This window comes from Triticum dicoccoides, chromosome 4A, assembly GCF_002162155.2.
Source record: "Triticum dicoccoides isolate Atlit2015 ecotype Zavitan chromosome 4A, WEW_v2.0, whole genome shotgun sequence".
Classification (NCBI taxonomy): domain Eukaryota; kingdom Viridiplantae; phylum Streptophyta; class Magnoliopsida; order Poales; family Poaceae; genus Triticum; species Triticum dicoccoides.
This window is the reverse complement of record NC_041386.1, coordinates 743,643,114-743,670,806: the sequence shown is the minus strand read 5'-3', so window position 1 is coordinate 743,670,806 and position 27,693 is coordinate 743,643,114. Positions and strand designations below refer to the sequence as shown.

The 27,693-nt window shown below is 43.2% G+C and overlaps 1 protein-coding gene across 1 annotated transcript; it reads right to left on the bottom strand.

The window, feature by feature from the left end:
- Positions 1 to 7,558: 7,558 nt before the first annotated feature.
- On the bottom strand, positions 7,559 to 18,344 carry LOC119288356. Its single transcript, XM_037567992.1, has 24 exons — positions 18,159 to 18,344; positions 17,202 to 17,311; positions 16,708 to 16,873; positions 16,521 to 16,621; positions 16,344 to 16,416; positions 16,123 to 16,264; positions 15,350 to 15,510; positions 14,942 to 15,066; positions 14,761 to 14,860; positions 14,448 to 14,544; positions 14,298 to 14,349; positions 13,656 to 13,757; positions 13,429 to 13,575; positions 13,174 to 13,345; positions 12,833 to 13,081; positions 12,544 to 12,698; positions 12,072 to 12,200; positions 11,825 to 11,942; positions 11,445 to 11,640; positions 11,096 to 11,207; positions 10,863 to 11,017; positions 8,738 to 10,151; positions 8,446 to 8,640; positions 7,559 to 8,361 (listed from the first exon to the last, which is right to left on the bottom strand). Exons 1-24 carry the CDS (start codon positions 18,313 to 18,315, stop codon positions 7,885 to 7,887), a joined length of 4,905 nt encoding a protein of 1,634 aa, XP_037423889.1. The 5' UTR covers positions 18,316 to 18,344; the 3' UTR covers positions 7,559 to 7,884.
- Between the last annotated feature and the right edge of the window lie 9,349 nt (positions 18,345 to 27,693).

Sequence of the window (27,693 nt, the reverse complement as noted above, 5' to 3'; positions counted from 1 at the left end):
TCCGGCCGGGTGGTCCGTTCAATCAATCAATAGCTAGTGGTGTTGTACCGTGCTGCCCCGCCTTCAACTTGAGTCACATGCAGCCAGGATCCATGGACGGCTCACAAGCTCCAGAGGTACGTACATGTAGTCATCACTGTGAGTGCCAACGGCTCCATTTGATTAAGATCCACGATCCATGAACAGTGCCACCGCACATGTGTTTACCAAGAGGACAAGGCGTGGTTCAGGAGGAGGGCTCCATGGCTGAAAGCGACGGCAACGGCGGAGGCGCATGGGCGCCATGGACGACAGCTACGTGAACGACCGAGGTAACCCGTGGCCTACATCCACGACGACGACGTATGCAGATCTGAATCGCATCATCGCAGCAGGCAAAAGTGGTATCGTCCCATTTCTCGGGGCCCTTTGTTGCGCCATAGAAAGCCAAATGAAATTGCACCAATGGACAGATTGAGAGAATAGGTTATTGCAACGATAAGATTAATAATTAGTGCAAGAGCTGCACACCACATTGTATGTGGGAAATGCATACGCATGCAGAGCTAGTGCTAATTAAGTAGACAACAAGCAAGCAAGCAGGCAACCAAACTAGGCTCGTAAATAATACTAACTAGTTGTTTCAGAAAGTAAAAAAGTGGTGCCAACTGGGCTTGTAAATAAATGTGAGCTTTTGAAAAAGAGATGGTTTGATTATGGGAAAAACACAAGGCAGCCAGCCATGCATCCATGATTTTCCTTCCCTTGGGGTAGCCCAGAAGGAGCTTTCGATGAGACTTTTCTGCTTGACAGTGGTGCCAAGTAATCGCTCAAGTGGCCACTGGACAAGAACGAACAATATGCCGGCCAACATCCAATGAACAAGAAGGACACCATCACCCCATTGGTTTTACTTACGAGCCACGATACTCGCATGGCTCTGAAGACGAGATCAAAATCATCATTGGAAGAAAAGATCAATGACACATGCCACAGTCAGGCATCGCCGAGTAAGACACCCACATATATATGCTCACCCCACACCAATAGAAACCAAAGTTGCCCCTTTTGGGGTTACTTGAAGGATCGTCAGCACCACATTATGAACCCTACACACCCTCTTCATTAGCATCAGAGCGAGCACCGTCGAAGAGGAGATGACTTATTTGGAAGCCCTCACGATGATCACTGAACTTGTCATTTTCTTATTCTCTCATGATGTGTTTTGAATTCAGATCTTAAATTTTGCAAAATAATAGATTATCATGTTGATACAATGATGTCATTTTTTACAGAGAAAAATTGGACACTTCCAAACAATGTTCAAAATGGTAGCGCTAGGGGTAGCTGAGGCGGTTGGTCTTCAACTTGGGTCGTGTCCTATTTGCTGCTAGGCGGTTGTACGACTCCAACTCTCACAAAAGTATTTGGGGTACTATATGCATATAAGCATTAATTTAGAATATGTAAACAAGTAAAGCGTTGGCTATTGTCCATTAGAATATGTCCTATTTGGCCCATCAATGCAATATGTTCTGATTTTTCACTAGAGTTAATGAGTTCTTGCTTGCGGACTCCTATTCCATGTGTACCGTGGTAGCTGCCAAGCAAGTGCACACCCGCATATCTTTTTGTTTTCAAGTTTTTTTTCCTTTTGATGTCTTTCCTTTTTTTTCCTTCTCTCTTTGTAAAACAATATTATTTTAAAAAAATGGCAAATATTTTGAAATCGTGAATAATTTTTACAATTGAAGAAAAAATAGTTCATGAATATTTTATGAATTCGTGGACATTTTCCTAATTATTGAACATTTTTAAAATTCAAAAACATTTTAAATTAGCAGACACTTTTTTAGTATATGCTAAAATTTTAAAATTCATAAAATTTTAAACTTCCAGAACAATTTAGAAAACTTGTGTAAACTTTTAAAAATTTGTGAACATATTTTGGAATTCTGGAACATTCATAAATTCATGATATTTATAATTTGAGAACATTTTTAAAAATGGACTTTTCTTAAATTTGTGAATAATTTCAAAATAAACATTTTTCAAGACCCTTGATTTTTTTTAAATCCATGAATTTTTAAAAAAATTCTAGAACATTACTTAATAAATTTTGAGTAATGTTTGCAAATTTTGAGTAAATATTCATGAATTTGTAAAGAAAACTCATGAAATTAAATATAATTGTGAATTTAGAAAAAAGGCTTTTGGATTTGAAACAATATGAATATTAAAAATTTGATGGATTTTGTAACTAATATTAATTCTTTAAAAACATCACGAATTTGAAAATAAACCAGGACTTTGAAAATTGTTTGTGAATTGGAAAAAACAGTTCATGCATCTAAAAAATGTTCACATATTTGTAATAAAAAATGTTTACAAATTTAGTAAATGGCCATAATTTTACAGGCAAGAAAAGCAAAAGAAAACGGAAAATAAAATACTCATGACAGGTAAATCATACTTTTGAATGTGTACGAGGAGGATGGACGAGGAGATGGAGCGGCGAATTTGGGATAGCGCGCTTGGCCCCACCTCACCTGCCAACATATGAAATTGATCCTTCTAAATGTGTTCTATGAATCAAATTTCTTCTTCTAAATTGGGGATTATTTGGGAAGAATCTTTAATCAAATGATAGGTGGGTTCTACTTGGAGGGAATTTATTGTGACTGGTTTTTGGTGACTCTGACATTGCCAAAGCCAAGAAACACACTTATTGCAGCCTAGAACGCTGATGAAAAATCAGACTAATCTACTAATACAACATCCACCCCATATGATGATGATGATGATGATGATGATGATGATGATGATGATAATAATAATAATAATAATAATAATAATATTAATAATAATAATAATAGTGGCGATAATGATGTAACAAAGCAGGGCTTTTGTGTTCATTTACTTCAGTCCGGCTTCGGTAGCATGCATCCTTGTGAAAAGCAAAAATAATAATTTAAGTCACTAGGAAGCACCAATATTTTGAAGAAAATAATAAAATCAATTTTATTGCTAAAGATGATTGGAAATAATCCGACCAGATAAATACAGATATGATAAATTTAAGAAGAAAAATACCCTAGAGATTGATCTAACTATAGCTAATTGCCACAATGTACCGAGTGAATTATTAAGTTGATTGGTCGCACGAAAAGTAGATGGGTCTTGTTTTACCTCAGAGTCGTACCCTTTTCCATCTATCTCAAAACAATGGGTTAACATGAAAAGAAATTTAGCCTCCGGACCACGCAGAAGTCTGGGCACAACGTCCGATTAGGAGGGCCTACCTAAAGCCCACTTCTTCCCCACGAAGAAGGTGACGGCTCCATCCTCTCTCCTGCATTGATCCTAGCACAAAATCTTCGTGTTGAGTACAGTTTTGGGCCTAGAGAATTTCCTGCATTTCGTCTATGTGAGAAGAATACACGTTGAAAAGACTGCAATATATGCTTTTTTGGGACCGAATATTTGATATTTTCCTTGCACATGGCAGAAAGAATACAAGTTTCTTCTCATTCAAAATTTCTAGTAATGCAAAGGTGAATGGTTCAGATTGACTAGCATGCATGTGCTGGCTGCTGAGTTCACTGATCTTAGATCTATCCTTCCCTCCCATCTGTACATTTGGTTGGCTGTTCTCCTCACGTCTACTGCAGCTGCATTATTGTTTTTGTCTGGACATTATTGTACTATGTTTTGGAGCACTGAATCTCGCCGGTTTGATTCCTGTCGCTGGCCGTCGTCTTGTATCAGGGTGAGGGGTCAGCCAGGACAGATATAGATGGTCCAAGCGTAGCAGCACCGTTCGTACTGAAGAATCTCTCTTTCTGGTTCGCATATTCTAACAGCACAGACAGAAAAAAAATGCATGGAATTCAAATGTCATCACCAATCCATATGAATGAAATGAAAATTTTGTTGCGTCACAGAAAAAAGCGCAGGAACTTCCCTAAAAAGAGATTAGATGCATTAACATCGGGGCTCAGTGACAAATTTTCCTTGGAGATTGGCAGCTTACTAGTTAATCACATTCATAACGCACATCTGATGTTTTTTTTTTGTGAACAGGAGAACTACCAAATTCATCGATCAGAAGAGCACTGAGAAAGCACTGGGCGGCCGGGACAGCAGGTCATGGGTAACTGAGAGTGGATTTTCTCCTGCAGCTTTTGTCAGCTTCACCAATCCCATCTCTCATCCTTTTTCTTTTGACTTTCAATTTCCAGTCTTCTATATATTACGAACGACAAGTTCAATTTTTTTTCAGATTCATTTCAAATATGTTTTGGTCAGTTCTTACATCTTCGTTAAGTTTTCTGAAACTTGGTACGAGCGAAAGGCAAAATCGCAAGTTTTAGTAATTGAAACTTAGAACTTGGTGTACCCTCGTGGAGAATCCATCAAATTTACGGATCGCGAGGCAAATCGAGTGGCCGAGCAAGTTTCAACTCCTAAAAGTTGATAGGAACAATGATATAATTAGCCAGTTTCAAAACTGAAACTTAAACCCTAAACCCAAATCTCTAAACCCTAAGCCCTAAGCCCAGAACCAAAAAACGTAAAAGCATATAAAATTTGGTAAAACTGGACGAAATGATAAAACTGAATGTTTCATTTTTTTTCTTTTTTAAGTTGTTAAAATGTATTTAAAAATTGTCTTGTTTGAAAGTTCTCGACACGACAAACACAAATATGCAAACAAAACTTAAATTGGACTTTAACATAGGATAATGCTGGCTCACCTTCAATCAAACACACAAGTGTATGGACGGCTCACGGACTCTTACAGATGAAGCGGTACATATCATCACTGCGCACACATGGATCCATGAACAGTGCTACTACATTTATGGCTCGCAGAAGAAGACAGTGTGATAGCTATATGAGGAGGACTCCATGACTCAATGGGTGATGGGCTGATAGCTCTAGGAACGACTGAGGTTTCATGGACGAGAGTCTAATTGGTTCGTTCCCAAAAGTTGGCATGCCAAATTTTGGCAACTGCCAAATGTTGGCTACAGATTGATTGCATATCAATTTTTATTGCCAATCTCACATAAAATTATCAAATGTTGGCAATTTTTTGTTTTGCCAAATGTTGACTTGTCAAATATTGGCAATGCCAAATATTGATAGCAAATGCATATGCATGGGCGATAGCTACATGATCGACCGTGATTAATGGGGCATGGCTTGTGAGGGTGCGAAGTGGGACAGCACGCGTGCATTTGCCCTGCCATCACACATACTCCCTCCGTCCTTTAAAGAGTGTACTTCCAACTTTGTTGGAGGGTCAAACTATTTCAAAGTTTGACCGAGTTTATGCAAAAATATATCAATGTTTGTGAAATCAAATAGGTATATGATGAAAGTATATTTTATCACAAATCTAATGCTACTAATTTGATGGCATAAATGTTGATGTATTATTATATAAATACGGTCAAATATAAAAAAGTTTGACTTTCCAAGAAAGTTGGAAGTGCACTCTTTAAAGAACGGAGGGAGTAGGTATGTCAGATGAATACTCTCTCCCTCCGGATTTATTGGACCCCCAGTGTTTATCAAGCACTCGGTAAACATCACTCAGCGATGCATTTATCGAGTGTTACACTAAGCAAGCGTCACTCGGAGATTGTTTTTGTCCACCTTGGTACGTAAGCGGGGAGAAATTTAAATTGTAACAAAGACAACTAGTATTGAACATGACGCATCACATGTCCGCCTTGGGAATATCTTCCCGGGGCCCTCGAGTGAAGATGATCACCAGGACGACCAAGATTTCAGAGAATAAACAAAATTTAAAAAAATCAAGTTGCTAGGGTGAATCACATTTTCTAAAAGATCACATGTCCTTGTTTTCTGCTACTTTTGTTCTTTTAGAATATTTGAACCAGAAAGGGGGATCCTTTTGTTTTAAATTAAAACAGCGACCGCCACCAACCCGAATCAAACCGGAAAGATTCAGTGATCCAATTACTGCAGTATTATAATAATGCCAGAGATCACAGAGACATTAACAATGTAGTAGAGAGAGTGACAGCCACAGAATCAACGGAGCCCCTGAGCTCAGCATCAGACTGGCCTTTTTTTTGCCGAAAAACTTTCAACCTATTCCTCTTCAATCATGGCAGTACAACGAATACCAGAAATAAAAATTACATCCAGATTCATAGACCACCTAGCGACGACTACAAGCATCGAAGCAAGCCGAAGGCGCTCCGCCGTCATCGCCCCTCCATCGTCGGAGCCGGGCACAACTTGTTGTAGTAGATAGTCGGGAAGTCATCGTACTAAGGCCCCATAGAACCAGCACCCCAGAACAGCAACCGCTGCCGATGAAAAATAACGTAGATCGGAAGGACCCAAATCGAAGACACGCGAACGTAGACGAACAGCGACGAGATCCGAGCAAATCCACCAAAGAAGCCCACCACTCGCTGCTCCAGCCATGCCCTCAATATGCTCCGTTCTCGAGCCCGATCTACTGCACTCCACCGCCTCCCTCATTTCCATGTTGGTCCATCAAGTAGAACCGCTCCTCTACTATCGTGGTTGAGAAGTTGCCGTGTTATTTGTCATTTTTTTTCTCTTCTCTGATGGACATTTGTTCATGTCATGTGTGTTTTCTCCCGGTGAGAATGTGTGTGTATGTATGTATGTATATATGTATGTATGAATTGGAAGATTTGTGAGCTGTTCAATTAGTGTGATTTGTTTTGCAAGTTTAATGGTTGACCAACGCATTCAGGGCGTTGCAGATATTTCACAATATTTCTGAATTCTGATATTCTAAAAGAAGGGTAAACAATGGTAAACTTCTGATTCTCGAAATCTATAGCCACAGCTGATTCTCAGGAATCCAAGCCACAACTAATTCTTAGGAATCTATAGCCCAAACAAATGGGACCTAAAGGGGCTACCAGACCCAAAAGACTCATCGTTAGAAACTCCTCAGGCTGCAGACATGACGGATACTTACCGTTGCCATCATTCCGAATTTCAACTTTCGTACTCCAAGAAAAGAATTACTAACATACTGGTTTTCAATAAAGTAGCCCTAAAATCAGACTTACCATTGCCATCATTCCACATTTAAGCCCAAGAAAAGAAGAAACACAAATTTTGAAGAAATGATCAACGGCCAAATAGCAGATTTCCTTCACAAAGAAATCAAATCATTTCCAAGGTGAGAAACAATAACTTGTGTCAAATGCCGGCATCAACTTGCCCAACACGGGCCTGAACCGACAAGGAACTCCTCACTGGGCATATCCTGAGCGCGAACCGCAGGGCACAAGCCTTTGTACAATTAACCAACACATGCAAGACATCGTCACCTTCATTACCAAAAATAATGCAAATTAATTGAACTTTCAACCACAAGAGATCAACAAAATATTGGAAATGCGGTACGTAGAGCTTCTCGGTACATGGATCACTGGCTGCTATGATTGAGCTCTGTAAAATCACATGGAGAAGTTAATCACAGCAAAATTAATCTTTGCCTTCATGACCACAAACATTGCAAATAAATTGAACTTTCAAAAAACAAAAGAACAGCGAAAATATTGCAAATGCCGTGAGTAGAGCTTCTACCACAAAACATTGCAAATAACTTGAACTTTCAAAGAACAAAAAAACAGCGAAAATGTTGCAAAGGCCATGGGTAGTGCTTCTAGGTACATGGATCGCTATCTGCTAGGACAAGCCCTATGTATGTTCTGTAGAATCATATAGAGAAATTAATCACAACAAAATGGTATCTCCAAGGCTATTACCACAACTGCAACAACAACCCAGCACAAAACAAAGAATGTTGACTGCACACTAATACATACAAGAAACAGAGGCTCGGGCAAACAGAACAGAACCCGTCACGCGCAAAACTTAGCCAAAGGGCGAGGCGACAGGGCCAGCGCCGGCGAGGGCGTCGGACCGCTTGATGCTGCCCATGCCGCAGATGACGCAGCCTGGGGCCGAGAGGGCGGAGAACTTGGCGCCGCAGAGGTCGCAAACGTCGTGGCCGATGGTGGAGAGGCGGCTGAGGGTGACGGCACAGAACTGCGAGGGGTCCTCGAACGGGTCGATGGACTTGTTGGTCAGCCCCCGCTGGACGCACATGTCGATGAGGCTCTTGAGCTCATCCTGTTTGGTCGGCGGCGCCTTGGAGTAGAGCAGGTCCAGCATCTGCTTGGCATAGGCGAAGTTCTGGACCTCCATGTTGCGCTTGATGGCGGTCCGGATGCAGTTGATCCGGTGCTTGGCCTGGATGGGCAGGGACGCCAGATGCCGAGACAGCCTGCCCATTTCCTCCTTGGCACTCAGCGTGCCAGCTCCCTGGACTCTTTGCAGCCGAGCGATTTCCTGCACGCACAGAAGTCATTTCACGCAAAAAATAAGCAGCAGAGAGCAACCTGAACTTTGATGACAGATAAAAATGATTATTACCTGTAGCAATGAAACAGCGATCTTGTACTGCGCACAAATGGTAGCCTGCGCTTTGATGTCGGCTTCACGTGATTGGTCCTTGGCGAGGGCCAAGAATGCTTCATCCAAACAATTTAGTGCATCCGTGAGCTGATTCTGCTCAAGATGTGCAAGACCCATCCTGTAGCATTCTGCAGCAGGAGCGCCACGGGGTACCTGTAATCACGGATACGGGTGTCAGCTGAAGCTATGCCAAGTCCATCAGATAAAGTGTCTAACAAAAGGTAGAGTAGAGTAGAGTAGAGTAGAGTACCTGGCCAGGACGCACGGCTTTAGGCGCTGGGGGCTGAGCAGCTTGCTTTGCCGCTCCTGGACCCTCGAGAGCACTGAGATCAATTGGTTGCGAAGGAGTAGGAGCAGCAGGTTGAAAGCCCTGTGGCTGTGAAGGAAGAGCCTGGCTCTGTGGAGGTACACCACCATCAGGTAGGCCAATTGGGTTCATAGGAATGCCTTGCTGCTGAGGGAACTGGCCTTGTTGCTGAGGGAACTGGCCTTGCTGTGGCCCCTGTGGCGGCACCCCACCATCTGGAAGACCAACATTGCCCATCATGTTTTGAGTAGGTACCGGTCTGCCGACGTTCATCCCAGACTCAGGATTGGCCATTCTTTGCAGGATTGCTCCTGGAGGAGGCAGTCGATTCGCAAGTTGCTGTGATGGAACGGTGTTCTGGAAGAAGTCCTCAGGAATAGGTCCAGCTGTCACTCCCAGGCCTCCGATTACAGGACCCGTGCCGCCGGTCGGCGCTTGTGGTGGCGCCACCAAAGTATTTGTTCCAAAGAAATCGACTGCGCCACTCGGCATTGCTGGAGCAGCAGATGGTGCTGGGCCTGCTGGCTGACTGAATTCTTGTGGTGTTCCAGACGACCTTGTCCTACTGATCGGAGGAGCCATCAAACCTAGCTGTTTCGTGGCCTCTTTCAGTTTGTTAACATCAACAGCAGGTGCAGCGGGCTTATCACGTATCCTGATTTGTATCCTTTTAGTCTTCGACGTTGACTCGTCCTCATCACTGCTTCCAGCATCAACAACACCATACAGAGTCTTTTTAAACTCCTCCGCTGCTTTGGCCTGTTCATCTGCAGAAGCAATCTGAACCCCTAGCTGCCTGGCCAGACTATCACCAACTGAATCACCAGCAGCATTTGCTTTGTTTTTCAGTGCCAATTCAGAAGATGCCGGTTGCCCATTCTCACTACTGGCCGCCGCCATAGCTTTAACCAAGCTCTTTTCGCTTACTTCCACTACGTTACCCCGGCCCTTCATCACGCCCAAGTAAACACCGATATGATCTGCAATAACAGATGGGATGGCAGCATCAGTTGTTCTCATGTAGGGCATCACCTCTCCTGCAAGCTCCCACTGAGGAATACTCTTCATGCTGGTAGGTGTTTTGATCTCCCAGTTCCCTCCTGCCCATTCCGGGCCTTTAGGCACCATACTTTCAGCAGCAAAATTGGCAAAGACACCTTGCGTCCATCCAGTTGAACGAACTCTCAGTATTCTTTCTAGATAACGTCTCAGCTCAGGATCTGTACCAGATTCCTCCAACTTTTGTGCAAGGCGTCGCAGGGCACTAGGGTTCAGGTGACATATAAACAGATCCAGCATGCTTTCATGATCTGCAATAGCCTCAAATGTTTCTTTCGCACTGTCAAACTGACCATACCTGAAAAGGAATGCATCAACTATTTACGCTCTGAATCATGTAGACTGTTACACTGAGGAAATTGGGAATAAGGAAAATAAGAACAGTCCTTACAAAACATAAATTTATCTAATGGCATTTAAGGAGCAAGAAGGCAATCGTTAAGATTATGTTAATTAGCACAGGGCATACACAACAAGTGATTGCTATGTAAAATATTATCTCCGCTAAAAAAATATAAACATTATCCAAACACAACAGATCACCCATTATCCAAATATAAAACAGGTTATGGCTAGCTAGTTTTGCGATTGGGCCAGCATGCACACTAGTCAGAACTTTTCAAGCAAAATTAACTAGCATGGATCCTGTCTGGACTCTGGAGTAGCAATGTGGAAGCCAAGCCAAGGATATCTTTGAAGTTCCATATTCAAGATGATGTCTAGTGTCTCTAAGCGATTTCAGTATTTGTTTAGGATAAACTGTTACTCTGGGTAATAGAACATCACAGGATCAATTCAACCATGTTTTCAGGGAGGTTGACACCTATTCTGAAAGTTCAATGTCTCTAGAGTGTGTCTGGAGCCCAAAAAAGATTTGCATTTGGTTGGTGTAGAAGTAATGACATCTTGTGATACAGGAAAAAAATAAAACAGTATTTGCAATTTAGTCATATGAGTGGAGAGGATATCTTTTTTGTAGATCAAAGTTAGAGATGATAGCTGACCGTACTTAATGCATGCGTAGCCCAACTCTCGGAAACGCTGGAACAGATGAGAAGTGGGAGGGCACTGAGGATAATCTCTGGAACGCAGAAACTCATCTTTCAAAATCGATAAAGCAGCAGAGAACCGGAGAGCTTTGATGGCGTAATTGCAGCGCATGATCTACCACAAGTTGCAATGAAGTAATAGATCAACGAGAGAACAATGAAGGAAACAAAAGATGGTGAAGGTTAAGCTCACTTGTGTAAACTGAGGTCCTGCTTGAGATAATGATACAGCAAGGTCTCCACAGACAGGGGGTCCCTTAGATAATATGTCCAGGGACTTCGGAGTAACACGCAGACTATCAAACCTGCAGTGAATGAGAGAACATAAATGGGCAAATCATGGACATCCAGTTAAATACAAAAACTATGCAAAAATTACTCTGATCAGAAGTTTAAAACATAAACAAACAACCAAATGAGAGTGCATGATTACTAAATGCTACTCCCACGACGAGTAATTTGGAACAGAGGGAGTACAACACAAGTAACTCACTTGTGTACTGAAAAATGAATACAGCAGCCAAGCAAAAAAAAAAATTTACCTCGATGTTATTTGGTATAGCACTTCTGAAAGATCGATTTTTTGTGTAAAGTGTTGCTGCATGGTAGCAAAACCAATAAGAAGAGGTTCAAGAAGACCAACTAGACAGCTTCTTATTTCCACACCCTTTTTCTGTCTCGGATTTATATCTGTTGGATTCACAAGCAGCAGACGGTCGTTCAAGGCACCAAGCAACACTGCATGCATAAAGATGCATATGGTTAAGTCCAGCACAAATTCATAGGACTAACAAGAAAACAATAGCACGGAGCATGGTAACAAACTGGGAACATAACACAAATGCTAGGTTGATTATTTAAATGAAAAAAAAAAGTAACTTATGTCATCATAACAAAAAAGAAGTCTGGGTGTAACTGTTACCAGAACGAGGGAAGCTAGTGGAAAGGATTGATCGAACTTTGTTGTCCCATCCAAGCATACTTATTGCAGTTGCACTTGAGAAGATGAGCGCTGGTCCAACCCACAACATTGACCGATAGTATGCAGTAGTTAAGTGCTCAACAAAACATGATTAACAGTTTAGGGCAAGACAAGACATAAGCTATCCAAGTTTGAGTAACAACATAAAGAGCGAGAGTATCAAAAAACTAGAATGATTAAAGGATATTGATGGGAGACCACGATCATATTTGGTTGAGCTGCTTGAAAGTATATCAAGATCAGCAGAGGCGATTAGTACCCTTTGGTTTGTCAATATTCCGGCAACAGGACCTCTCAAAGTTGTCTGCCAGTGGACCTGCATATTAGATAAATTTCATTGAGAGTACGCACGTCAAACGCAGTCAAGTAACTGCATGCCCATAATGCTGGTGGTGAAACTGAATGCTTGTTTTAGACAAGTTTCAAAAGGGTACTAATCAAAGGATGTCCATAATGCCCATAGTAGATTAATATTTTAGACATGAATCAATGCATCATTTGAATATCAGTTACGCCAAACTACTCGAGGGAACCCATCCAAAAACATCTTTAGAAAATGTATCATAATTTTGTGAACCCCATCACCAAGAACAGTCACTAACTTCATTTTGGAAGACTGTTTACGGAACCCTAGGAGTGAATCAATACAAATAAAGCACCTGAAGAACAGTTTCGTTTGGCTTTAACTTGATAAACTTCTTCCCATCAGTTTTTGTGGTAATAGATAGCCCATTGTCTGTAGATAACCTATAACCAGTCAGGAGCTTCGCCAGTCCAATATGTTTCCCCGGGATCACATACAACAAGGATGATTCTGCAAGGAGCAATGCGTTAGTCAGCAATAGTTCACCTGAGTCCACTAACATTAATATCTCAAATAGGTCACCCCTAATAACATATCGTTCTTTTTTGTTGAAAGGAGAGAGGCAAGATGGCAGGACAACGTACCTTGTGGAGATGAAAATATGCGATCGACCTCGGATTCAAAAGTAAACTGCATAGGACCTTGCTTTTGTGTTGGATTAGCAGTAGGATTCTCAGCAAATGTGTTTTCTTCTTCTTCGAGCACGGCAGCATTATTTTCAAGAGCTTCCTTCGTGGCTATTGGTTTGAGATTATAAAGATTCAGGCTAGTTCTGTCTTCCTCCAGAATAGCATATTGATTATCATCCGGTCCCAAAAAAGTAGCATCTCGACCTAAGAAAGAGCAACACATACCAGGGGTCAGCTAATCATGTAGAAATGTCCTACGCTGGCAATTAGATACAATATGTCACAAAATGGAAAACCTTTTATTGAACTTCCTTTGCTGTTTACTGTCTGTAAATCAGTCTGCTCCCAGTAAAGAACAACTTCATGCGCCACTCCACTTGGACCACTTAATTCAAACACAACTAGAAACATATGCTGCTTTGGGCTATATGAAATATACTTGGGGTGGCATTCCATATTTGAGGGAATCTGGGAATAGGGTGCATTGGAATTATAAAACAGAGAACGAACAAAATAAACAAGAAAAAGTTGCACCATTGTGCAATAAATACCGTAGAGTAAAGCTTCTTATAGAGATTATCAGCTCCAGATGATAGGTTATGGGCCATCAGGTTAAATCCATCCAAGTAGAAAGCTCTAACTGGATACTGAACCACACGGTTCTCCTGGTTGAAGAAGTTCAACTCCAGATGGAATGGCTGCAGTTACAAAAGTAGCAAACTGGTTAGAGAGTAAAATAGTTTAAGTAAGCAAAAACGTTGAATGTTATAGCAGTCACCTGACAAACAGGAATATCTCGCAAAAGGTTGCTAGGATCTGAAATAGTAACAAGGGGTAAACGAGAGATTGGACCACTTTTAGCATGTCCCTCCATGAAATGCTGCAAAAAATTGTTTGCAAGAGAATTAAGAAGTTTGTAACAACATACAAGCACAAGTATTGGTTGACCAGCAGAATTAACCAACAATAAGGGCTAAAATTGATAAGATATAGAGTATATTAACAAAAGGCTGAAATCGGAAGCTTTGCTGATGAAAGCATGAGGTTAAGAACAGAACCAACATAGGTTAAGAACAGCAATCTTTTGGGAATGAAGCTTTCAAAGAGGTTGTTGGTTTTTCTTGTGAAAAGAGTGTATTTTTTTTTTCAGGTTCGATGGAACCTACATAGCTTCAGTACATGTAAGGACATAGCCATTGTTTTTAAGGCGGTAAGGCGACCTAAGGCGCTGGGGGGGCGCCTTATCGCCTAGGCGACGCCTAAGCGCCTAAGGCGGACGCCTAAGCGCCTAAGGCGGGCATATCTGTAAGGCACTGGGGGGGCGCCTTATCGCCTAAGCGTCGCCTAAGCGTCCAAGGCGGGACGCCTTAAAAACAATGGACATAGCACAAGTTGAAAGCTACCAAAAGGAGGCACATACACTGTGAAGGAAAGCCTTCCTTGCAACATCTGAGATAGTTAGCTTGCTCTGGCTGACAAAAAGAAAGAAAAAGTAAACTCCAACCATTATAAATACTGTGTGCAACAAAGAAAGTATGGTGACATAGTAAATGGAAATACGAAATTCTACCCCTTCAAGTGCTGCTCTTGAAGCTGCGCCTGGAGTTGGTGCTCTGCTAAAATTCCGGATGAACCCAGGGCTAAAAGTTTCTCCTTTAAAACAGCAGCTGCAATACCACAACAAATTTTAGTGCATGAAGTGCTAAAAATTCTAACAGTGTAGCAAATACAGCCTGACTTCATACAGTATTTTAACCCGTAGGATCCAACTAAAACGAAATAACGAGTTTTCAGCAATTTTAACCAAGGGGATGATCTGAGAATATTAAATAAGGATAAATATAGCAAAATGAGAAGGAAAAAGAACACATCCATATGCTTACCAGTTGACCCCCTAGCCCCCTGTAGTACAGCAAAAAGCTGCCTCCTTCCTTCCCTTGTGTATGCAGCCTTGTTCTTTGCAGCTTCTGTCGCAGACATATCCTGCAAATCAATGACATTTTTTTATGGAACTCATGGCAATCAATACTGCATTTATGGGGTTCAGAGTTAGTGTGGCCTAACTTGAAAAATCACTGCAGCCAAATTGAACTTTGGATGCACTGCCAAATTCTTTATTCGAGGCAAAGGGTACACTGCTTCACCACCTTGTAGAGTGAGTATCTTTGTGATGTCCATTGTTTCAATGGCTGCATAGTTAACGAAGAAAATGGTTACACAGCTCATTGTAGGAAGGGAAAAAGAAAGATTAGCAATCAGTAAGTAGCACAGTTCATGAACAAAATTATTGAGACTATTTTAACAACATATGAGAACAATAAAATGGCTTAAGTGCTAAAACAGAGATGTACAGTCACCATCTCACCGAGATAGAGCACTAACCATCCAACATGACAGTTAAAACCCAAAGCATAAGAAAATAACAGAAAAGTTCGAGCAAAAGCATAAATGTTAAGGAGGACAAAAACTAACCAGCACGCTCAAAGAAATGAGTTTCCATCGGTTGTCTATTGTTATTAATAATAACTCGTGTCTTCCATACTTGAAGACCCCCATCCTTCGAAATTGTCACGAGCAGCTTTAGTGTAGGAAGCCAGGAAACAGATGTGATTGGCTGGGAACCAGCCTGTGTACTGATAGAAAAAAGGCAACAATCAGATTATCACATTGCAGATAGATGAAAGATGTAGAAGGAAATAACTGAGAATGAACAGTACGTCTGGAAGCACTTTAACCAAGCAGAATAACATGCCATCCAAATAACAGAGAAGTGCATGGAGAGGGTTGACTTGGCTACAACATGTCACTATGCCTTTCCTAATGAAATCCAGGTCAAGGAACGGGAAGCATAATATTATAACTTATAATTGAATTTGCACAGGTAAGACTAAGTTCCTATTATGCACTGAGTCTGTCCTTTTATAATTGAACTTGCACAGAAAGATACACTAATTAGATGACAGGATCCACTATAACTTCTGCGAAAAGACACCAAAGATAATATAGCTAGCAGCATATAAATCCAAAGGAACCACTCTAATATGCATAAAAGCAGCCCTGTAAAAACTGTTTTAACTAAACTGGTGTTTTATGCAACTCAATGTTTGATTCCCAACCAACGATCAATATAACATTAATGCTGTCCATGAGATAAAATATCAGTAGTACTGCATATTGCAAAAAAAAAATCACACAACAAAAGATTTCTCCCAATCTCAAAAGTGTACAAGGTACAACACACTTACATCCCAATCATGTTTGGCCTCTCAGTTGATACATCCCATGCCAGGAGAGTGCCCCCTCTATCACCAATAAATACCCACTCTAAGGTCGGATGAAACCCAAAAGCACCAGCTCCCATGAGCTTAATTGTACTGTCAACCGGAACTGCCAGAAAATGGAAAAATTATGAAGCCTGCTGGTGGCTAAATGATAAAACATATGAAAACAAAGCAATGTATATTACGTTGTAACGTGTAGTGAACAGCATATGTCTGGACGTTGTAGGCGCGTACCAAGCCTTCAGCATAAGCTACATACTGAAATTAAAAGTCTGTATGTCAAGATAGGAAAACAGAAAAGACACCAAAAAGATATGTAAAGGAATCACCAAAAAGAAGAAGTGAGGGAATGATTGACTTACGAACACAGGAAGGCGAGGATGGCAAGCCAGGTTGACAATGGGTTTTTTAAGATCAGTCTTTATTTTTGTTGGTGGCCTCCCACCTTCAACAGTCCCAACAACTATAATAAGAGAGAAAAGGGCGTTAAAGAACACATATAGGTGTTTTTTTAATGAAATGCAGAGCCCTTCAAGTGAAGAGAAAAACCTGTCACACTCATTCTTTTGTGAAAACCGAAGAAAACGATAGGTTCAAGAGGTGTCAACGCAAGATGAACTTCTGTGTCTATTGAAACGTGGTCTGTTTTTTTCTCAGGTGAGTGCAGCACAAGCGTCTGCTCGGTAGCGAAATCACATGATCTGATTGTAGCATCCTACAGAAGGAGATATGCATAGACAAGAAACAGTTGCATGAGATGTCAATATCATGTGAGATGAGAACTTACTAGAGAGCAATATTAATATCATGTGAGTTGAGAACTTACTAAAGCAATATTTTATCATTATGATGGCAGATGGATGATGAAAGATAAAAGCCATAAAAGACGTCTAGTGATAAACTTGAAGAATAGCAAGTTTTCTGCCCACAGTATTGAAAACATAGGCAATTCTGCTGCTAGGTCTAGATGGTACAATATTATTCGTTGTTCTAAGTGGATGAAATAACTTGTACCAAATAAATATTGGAGCATTGAAACAAACCTCAAGGATAGCAATGATAACATGGCTAGAGGTAGGGCTATATGCCATACGAACAACACGAGCTCCAAGGTCAACCAAAGCTATCTTGCTTCCAGTCAAAGCATCAAATTCTGCAAAGAGAAGAGAAAAACGAGACAGCTAATAAGAGCTCGATGCGCCACTTCCTTACAAGCCATGTGCACTCCTCTCTTAACGTCTTACACAAACTTCGACATAGTTATCGAGTAAACTGTACGCAATGGACTCGTACTTGTCAGGTACTCCCTCCGTTCCTAAATATAAGTCTTTGGAGAGATTTCATTATATACCACATACAGAGCAAAATGAGTGAATATATACTCTTAAATGCATCTAGATTCATCCGTATGTGATCCATAGAGAAATCTCTACAAAGACTTACATTTAGGAACGGAGGGAGTATATCCGACTGGATTACCTCAAATATGATACCGACATTAACTACCTGTACTCTAGCTATAGTACCTTCCAGAAATCCTAGTGAAAACACAGCAGCTATTACTCAGCAGAGAACCATGGAAACATAGTACCTAGAGCTCCGGGTGCCGAAAACGAGCTATGCGAGTGATCTGCGTGGACTAAGACTAACTAACTAGTCAGTTAGTAGAGGTCCATGGTACTCCCGGCCAGGCGAGAGTTGGACTCGTAGTTGATCAATCTCACTTGCGGGATAGCTGAGCTACTCAGATCACTGACCGCAACTACACACGGTAGACTCAGGAGCCCAGAATTCGAGGTCCACACCCATTTCCACCGCCCCAGCTAGTCAAATTCGACTACTCCTGGCGAGAGCTGAACCCATGCTCGGCCGAATTTTCCACAGCAGTCAGATGAGCAGCAGCGGAGACCAGATAGATCAGCAGGCAGGACCCGCCCGCCCGCTCGCCCAGCTAGCTCCGCCACAGCGGCAGAGGAGAAGGGAAGGGGGAGGGGGCGTACCGACGACGTGGGTGCCGACGGCGACGGCGACGATGGCCTGGGAGGCGCGGAAGGCGGCGGCGTGCGGCTGCAGCGGGCGCGCGGGGGCGCCGGCCCCGCGGCGGCCGCCGGCGTGCCGGAGGTCCAAGTGCTGCACCGTCTCCCATTCCCATCCCATCGCGCCGCGGATCTGATCTGGCCCGGCCGGGATGGGATGGAGGCTCAGATCTCCCGGCGGTCGGGGTCGGTCGGTCGGTGGTGGGATTTGACGAAGCGATGCGACTCGGCTATACTGCTGGGCTGGCTCCCGAGTCCCAACCAACCAACCAAGTGGTTCCTCTTCTGTGTATGCCCGGCGGGCCCACAGGTCAGACACACACACACACTCCCAAGAGGAAAACCGCCCCTCGTAATTTAATTTGGTGTATTTGCAGATTGCAGATGCAAATCATTTATCCATGCAAATCCTTTTACACAGTACCAGCCGGAGACCAAAGCCACCATCGCGGGGATGAACCACTTGGGGCGCGCGGTGGCTTCGCTGCGCCATCTCCACCAAACCGGAAGAAACTACAACAAAAGTTCGACCGGCACTTGATTGCCTCCCTTTTAACGACGACGCGTCGGGAGGAATGAAAGAGGCTCCATTGGGTCTTCATTCGACCGAAAGAAGAAGAGTGGAAGCTGAAGTCGGCAACCTACTGAAGTGCGCCCAAGCTCCGCGCCTGATGATGAGCTCGAGGGAGAAGATTGCGACTACAGCAAGACTAGAAGTAGATCTTATCTCCTCTGCATCCCGTCTACCTTCACCATGAAGGCATGAAGAGAGCAGATGTGGCAAGAACTACACCTCCAGATCTAGGGATCCAACAGCCTTATTCATGGAGATGATGGTGAAGTAACAAGTTTCGTCTTTGTCTCCTGCCAGAGGAGCACCACGGAGATGGAACACAAGCACCAATAGTTGTCGGGCGCGGCCCATGAATGGCGACACTCCCCTAGCAACCGATATAGCGACATACGCCAACAAGGCAAGTCCTACCAAGCTAGTACTACTATGTACAGGAAGATCTTGCGCGCCTTTCCCTAGCCATCGTCGGCCGATCGGATGAGGCATGGGATCGAAGCCCTTCCTTCTCTAGGGATGAATCTTCCACATGCAAAGATATGGCAATGAAATATGGCGAGCTCCAAAGAAAACAACGATTGGTGACACCACAAGTCCATGCAAAAAAAAACATGTTCCGAGGATTAGTCATGATGAAATGCACCGAACACAATTTGTGCTAGCTCTCAATGTCACGCCATTGTCAATTGAAGGTGAAACATGGCATGCAGGGCGCTTCTACAACACTCACAAAGAAAGAGAAAAAAAAGAAAACTTAATAGAACTTTGAGTTGTGCTTGGATTGTTGGATCTTCACACTAGCTTTTCATGGGGATATGAATCAAGTGGCATCAAATCTGTTGCACTTCAAACTAAACCTGGGCATTCCTCGGGCTGGGCCGGGCCGGGCCAGTCAAAGCCCGACTTGCAAAGTCTAGGCCCAAGCCCAGCCCGAAGGGACTAAAAAGATTAATTTTTGGCCGGGCCGGGTCGGGCCTCCATGTAAACTACCTAATTTCCCAAGCCCGAGCCCGGCCCGGCATACACAACGGGCCAAATTTTCAGGCCCGAGCCCGACCCGACCACAAAGCCCGACCCGGAGCTGCCCATGCCCAGGTCTGCTTCAAAAAAAACCTCTTTTAAGTGTCCTAGTTCGAAAAAATAAAATGCTATTTAGTCCAGTACCGCAACCAAGGATCCACGAGGGCGCAAATGTAAACCCATCACTTATCAGGGGCTAATCTGCAAAATCATCCACAACCCTCCCTGCCCTAGCCGCCAACCCTCTTTCTCTCTGTCTCGCGACCTCTCTGCCGCCGCCAGAGGTAGCTCCTCCACCGACTTCGCTTCCTTATGTTGACACACGAACACGTCATGTGTGCCCTCGACGCCGGGGGTGATGCACCGCAGCTCACGTCGAAGGAGACCCGACCGACAACGCAATACGCAAGACAGTCAATGGGCGCTTTTGCAGACCCGAAACCCCACACCCCCGGGAAGGACCCTGTAAGGGAGTGCGGCGGCTATGGGCTGCCCTAGGTCGATTCGCTCGCCCCTAGAGCTTCGGTATTCGCAGCTCTCAAACATGAAGAACAACGAAGAACGAGAGAAAGAAATGGTGGAGAGATAAAACGTAGATGAAAAAGTAGTATATTGATATGTTCGATTGTGTGTTGTTTAATCGACCATCACCCCCAAAATATATAAGAGGCGGCTGGACTTCCTGAAAGATCGTGGATGTCGCCTAGAGGGGGGGTGAATAGGCGCTTTAAAATAATTACGATTTAGGCTTGAACAAATGCGGCATAAACCTAGCGGTTAATTTGTCAAGCACAAAACCTAAAACAACTAGGCTCACCTATGTGCACCAACAGCTTATGCTAAGCAAGATAAGTAACTATGTGATAACAAGATATATGACAAAGAACAATATGGCTATCATAAAGTAAAATGCATAAGTAAAGGGCTCGGGTAAGAGATAACCGAGGCACACGGAGACGACGATGTATCCCGAAGTTCACACCCTTGCGGATGCTAATCTCTGTTTGGAGCGGTGTGGAGGCACAATACTCCCCAAGAAGCCACTAGGGCCACCATAATCTCCTCACGCCCTCGCACAATGCAAGATCTCGTGATTCCACTAAGGGACCCTTGAGGGCGGTCACCGAACCCGTACAAATGGTAACCCTTGGGGGCAGTCACCGAACCCGTACACTTTGGCAACCCTTGGGGGCGGTCACCGAAACCCGTCAAATTGCTCGGGCCGATCTCCACAACCTAATTGGAGACCCCGACGCTTGCCCGGAGCTTTACACCACAATGATTGAGCTCCGAACACCACCAACCGTCTAGGGCGCCAAGGCACCCAAGAGGAACAAGCTCTAGGGTGCCCAAACACCCAAGAGAATAAGCTTCTCAAACTTCACTTCCACGTATCACCGAGGAGAACTCAAACCGATGCACCAAATGCAATGGCAAGGGCACACGGAGTGCCCAAGTCCTTCTCTCCCAAATCCCACCAAAGCAACTAATGCTAGGGAGGAAAATGAGAGTAAGAGCGAAAGAAGAACACGAAGAACTCCAAGATCTGGATCCAAGGGGTTCCCCTCACTTAGAGGAGAAAGTGATTGGTGGAAACGTGGATCTAGATCTCCCCTCTCTTTTCCCTCAAAAACTAGCAAGAATCCATGGAGGGATTGAGAGATGGCAAGCTCGGAGAAGGTCAACAATGGGGGAAGAACACGAGCTCAAAGGATAAGGTTTAATGGGGAAGAAGACCCCCTTTTATAGGAGCTCCCGAATCCAACCGTTATGCTCACAGCCCGCACAGAGCGGTACTACCGCTCCAAGGAGCGGTATTACCGCTAGGGCGGTAGTACCCCTTCGAAACACAACAGCGAGGAGGCAAAAAGGCCAGAAGAACAGTCGGAGCGGTAGTACCGCTCGTCCTCACGGTACTACCGCTCGACCTCACGGTACTACCGCAAATGGTAGCGGTACTACTGCTTGCGAGCGGTACTAAAAAAATACTTATGTGCCTACTTCCGCTGAGCAAAACACGAGATTTTGGTCCGGAGCGGTACTACCGCTTAAGAGCCGCGTAGTACTGCTCTGGAGCGGTAGTAAAAAATTACATCCGCTCTAGTCGCGGTAGTACCGCTGCAGCCTTTACCAAAACAGCCACAACTTTTGCAAACGGACTCCGAATTCAACGAAACCAAGTTTGTTGGAAAGCTAACGACATGGGCTAACACAATCTTGATAGAAATGTCAAAAATAAGAAAATGAGAAAAGTCCCAAAAGAAAATGGTGAGAACCCTTCATCGGATAAGACCGGTAAAACCTCCAACACCAAAAACATCATAGAAGACGCATGCGAACTCCGTTTTCGATGAACTCAAGCTTGTCATCAAGATGGCCATAAACTCTAAGACTCACAAAGATAACCAAACAAGAACCAAGAAACATGATGCAAGGATGCAATGGTTTGAGCTCTCTACTAACGATGCGATCAAGCTACCAACTTGAGAGCCCCCCTTGATAGTACGGCAAACGATCCTATAACTGGGTCTCCCAACTACCACCACGAGACCGGTAAAATAGAAAACCTATAAAGGGAAAACCTTTGCCTTGCACATGGTCCACTTGAGCTAGATGAAGACGATCTTGACTCCCTCAAGTTGGACCACCTTTCTTGATTGCGTTGGCTCGATGAAGACTAGATGATTGCTCCCCCATAGGCACATCTTCACAAGTCCATTAACACCACAATGGATGGCAAGATTCAAGCACTTGATCTCTTCGTGATGCTCCACTTGAACTTGCACACGGCAATCTTGATGACGATCACCACTTGATGTCATCCTTCCCATGGGTTGTATGATATCTGCCTCTTGATGCAAGCCCATGGACACGTACCTAACCCCACATAGAACTCTCACATAGACCATGGGTTAGTACACAAAGTGCAATGGACAATGCTTATCATACCATGGGATCACTTGATCCCTCTCGGTACATCTTCTACGATTTGTGAGGTGATCAACTTGATTCACTCTTGACTTAGTCTTGATCAACCTTGAATATTTCCAACTCTCTTCATTTGGATGATGTCTTGAAGGTAAACGTGAGTGATCACACAATCTTCTTCTTCAAGACATGCTTGCAATAAGCTCAACACTCACATGACCAATCTTTGGATAATTCCTTAATAGCACATTGGTCAACTCATAAACTCCTTGAAACCAACACATGGACTTCAAGAAAAACCTATGGACAAATCCTTCAAATATAACTCAAGACAACCATTAGTCCATAGAGATCGTCATCAATTACCAAAACCAAACATGGGGGCACCGCATGTTCTTTCAATCTCCCCCATTTTGGTAATTGATGACAATCACTTTCAAGAGAGTTTATATAAGGAATTATGCTTCACTATGCAATGTAACAACCAATAGTGCATGCATATGAGATGCAAATGCTAAGCAACAAAACCAAAGCAAGAAGAGATAACTCTCTAAACTTCTCCACAAAACTCTCTGAAACTTCTCCCCCATTGGCATCGATTGCCAAAATGGGTGAAAAGCTATAAATTGTGGTCCTCCATAAATTGTGTATTTCTTCACAAGAAAGTGGAATGCAATACACATATCCAACGGTAAATACTTGGAGGAACACAAACTATATTGAGGCACAAAGATTGCTAAAGAATGATATGCCACAAGGACATAACAAAGAGAGACACAAGCAATCAAGAAATCAAAAGATACCAATTGAAGCAAGCAATCAAAGGATATCAAATGAAACAACTAGACCAAAGATCCTACGAGCCACATGAATAAAGGATATTATGATATGGGCAAAGGAGTGTTCTAAAGAAACTAGAGAAGCTCCCCATGATTTGTGCACACATAAGAATATTTGTATTTGAATACAAAGTGCACAAAATAGGATCATAGCTCCCCCAAAATCAATAGAAACTCACATCCAGTGCAAGTGAGCAAATAGGAAACAAAGCCTAGCGCTTGCAACAAGCACATGGTTGAGCAACATGTAAGAGAGGCAACTTAAGAAAAGGCTCAACCAAAAACGATGTGTGTGAGTCATGGCGAAGCACTTGAGAAGACTAAAAATAGGATGAGCATTAAGCATCAACATAGTCTTGAAAGAATGAGGCGCACGGTGCAAGGCCTATCATTCCCACACACAACTGGCAAATGGGTTCACAAGCTACTAAAAAGCAAATAGAGAACCTATGCTTGTGACAACCCATGGTGAAGATAGACAAAGAGAGGCTCATCAAGACGAGGGATACAAAGCCTCGTAAAGATAAGCAAGAGGAAAATAATCTTCACCACACAAGAGTGCGTCAAGATGCAACGATAGAGGACACGCACTCAAGGCAAAAGCTTTCACGGAGCCACCAAAGAAATAACAGAAGAAATACAAGGTGGACATGAAAGAAAGGATATCATCTAGACATGCAACTTCTCTCAAGTGTATAAGATTCTAGGTAGACGAAATCATGAAGATATATCTACAAAGAATGATGTACATCCGGAATAGTTACAACACGAAGGAACAAGATATCCAAAAGGAAGTCATAGATATACCAATAAGATATTTGCTTGGAAGCATAGCACATGGCTAGATATGGTCTTATTGGATATAGATGAATTCCTACCACACAACCATCAAAGACATCACAACTAGCAACATGAGATCATCGTTGAGATGCTTTGAGAAAGGAAACAAGTATCACAAGAACTAGTGAAACACATGCCATGATACAACCTACACAAGGTTGATGCAATAAATGTGTGCATGAAGTAGATAAAGATACTTGTTACCGAGATATCATTGGAAGGATGTAGTAGATACCCATTAAAGGTAGATAGTAGTTCATTGATCATCCTAGCTTGACTCCAAAATGCACATGGTGACAACACCTTCCTTGTGAGTGAGCCGATCATCCAATGAATCTCCAAATGTTCCTAGAAGAACAACGCACACTAAACGGTACCCAAACTCATCGGGACCAAATAGTTAGAAACACCAATACATAGGACAAACTCCACATAAATATGTGCATATAGAATTGAAAAAGAATTTCATGCACATCTCATACAAATTGAGACTAGGTGGAGTTTCCCCTATATATTAAGTCAAAGAAAGAAAGCATGCCATAAAACATACATGAAGTAAATATGCATGCTCAATACTTTCAAGAACTAAAACCAAAACAAAACGAAATGCCAAGAGAAAAGGATACCAGATAGATAAATCATCACTTGGAAGATATCATTAAAGATACAACAAGGAGTGAGATATCCATTGATACACACTAAAATAAAGATATTGAACGAGGTATTGGGATACCGACGATCGAATCTCGGGCAAGTAACGTACCGATTGACAAAGGGAATTGTATATGGGATTACTTGAATCCTCGACATCATGGTTCATCCGATGAGATCATCGTGGAACATGTAGGAGCCAACATGAGTATCCAGATCCCACTGTTGGTTATTGGCCGGAGAGATGTCTCGGTCATGTCTGCGTGATTCCCGAACCCGTAGGGTCTACACACTTAAGGTTCGGTGACGCTAGGGTTATTAGGAAGACTTGTATGTGATTAACGAATGTTGTTCGGAGTCCCGGATGAGATCCCGAACATCACGAGGAGTTCCGGAATGATCCGGAGGTGAAGATTTATATATGGGAAGTTGTAATACGGTCACCGGAAAGTTTCGGGGTCATACCAGTATTGTACCGGGGCCATCGGAAGGGTCGAGGGTCCACCTCTCCCGGAGAGCCTCATGGGCTGTGGAAGGAAGGGAACCCAGGGGTAACTAATGGGCCTCGATGGGCCTTAGTGGAGAGAGAGAGGGGCGGCCAGGGCAGGCCGCACGCCCCCTCTCCCTTAAGTCCGAATTGGACTAGGAGGGGGGCGGCGCCCCCGTTTCCTTCTCCCTCTCCTCTCTCCTTCCTTCCCCCTCTTTCCCCCTTGGTGGAATCCTACTAGGACTAGTAGTCCTATTAGGACTCCCCTTGTTGGGGCGTGCCTAGGAGGGTTGGCCGGCCTCCCCTTGCTCCTTTATATACGGGGGCAAGGGGGCACCCTAGAACACACAAGTTGATCTTTTAGCCGTGTGCGGTGCCCCCCTCCACAGTTACACACCTCGATCACACCGTTGCGGAGCTTACGCGAAGCCCTGCGCCGGTAACATCATCATCGTCGTCGCCATGCCGTCGTGCTGACGGAACTCACCCTCGGCCTCAACTGGATCAAGAGTACGAGGGACGTCATCGAGCTGAACGTGTGCTGAACGCGGAGGTGCCTTACGTTCGGTACTTGATCAGTTGGACCGCGAAGAAGTTCGACTACATCAACCGCGTTTCTAAACACTTTCACTTTCGGTCTACGAGGGTACATGGACATACCTCCCCTCTCGTTGCTATGCATCTCCTAGATAGATCTTGCGTGATCGTAGAATTTTTTTTGAAATTACTGCGTTCTTCAACACATCTGGCAAGCCATGTGGCAAGTTGACCGTTATTATGTAGGCCGCATTTTATAACAATAAACACCCTAAAAATTATATGGTGCATTTTTGAATAATATTCTAATATAACTTTGCTACTCACTAGAGGACCAACACTAGACAACATGTGGGCCCAAAGATCATATCCAAACCAAAAAAGAAAAAGCAGTTTGCGCTACTTGGGCCATCCCATGAGAGGTGCATGTTATGGGTGTAGTGATGGGAAGGGATACATATTACCTCCACAACTGATATGTATCGACTGTTGTTTTCTTCGAGAAAACTTCCGATCTACTCATCACTGTCAAGTAGTACAAAGAACACTAGAAGTAAAAAATACATCTATGTCCAAAGATCACCTAGGGCAACCACAAGCACTCGAGCGAGCTGAAGGTGGGCCGCCGTCATCGCCCCTCCCTCACCAGAGTCGGGAAAACATTGTTATAGTAGATAGTCCAGAAGTCGTCGTGATAAGGCCCCATATGACCAGCGCATCAAAACAACAACCATCTCCAATGAAGAAAAGCACACATCAGAAGGTTCCAACCTGCACACAGAGAGATGTAGACGAACGAAGATCCGATCAAAGCAGATCCACCAAAGAAAACGCCGCCCGGATCCCATGAGATTCGCCGGAAACACACCTGCACACACACACCGTCCAATGATGCTAGAATTGACATCGGGATGGGGGCTAGGCTTGGAAAATCTTTTTCCATCTTCAGAAAGCCTCCGCCACCCCGTCCTCCTGAGAATGTCACAAACCCTAAAAAACACCTAAAAGCAGAGCCCCTTCAAAGGACCGTAGGAGACGAGGTGGACCAGCGTCGGCGTCGACGAGAGGCAGGGAAACCCTAGTTGAGTACCTTGATCACAGGACGCAGGAGGGGATATGTACCGACTGCTGCGATACATACCGCTATGATCGCTCACGTGCAGCTTGGGCGTGGTCCGACCCATCAAGTTACAGAGCATTCGCCATTCTGGGAAGTTTCCTAGAGTTTGTTAGTCGGTACTGGGAAGCTACCAGATAGTTTATTTTTTCCTCCTGTTTTTTCATTTAATTTTTATTGTTTTTCTGCATTTTTTGTCGTTTTCTCTTTTCATTTTATTTTTCCAAATTTGCAATCATATCTTGAATTTACAAACTTTTTTGAATTAAGAACTTTGTTTGAAATATGCAAGCATTTTTCTAATTCATGAATGTTTCAAAAATCATATATTTTAAATTTGTGACATTTTGTACATCATGATTTTTTTGAATTCATGAACTTTATTCAAATTTGCGAACATTCTTAAATTCATTAATGTTTTTCAAATCATTTTTTTTGAATTTAGTGAAAAGTTTTAAAAAAATTGCAAATCTTTTTCAAACCCCAGAATTGTTTTTGAATTTATGAAT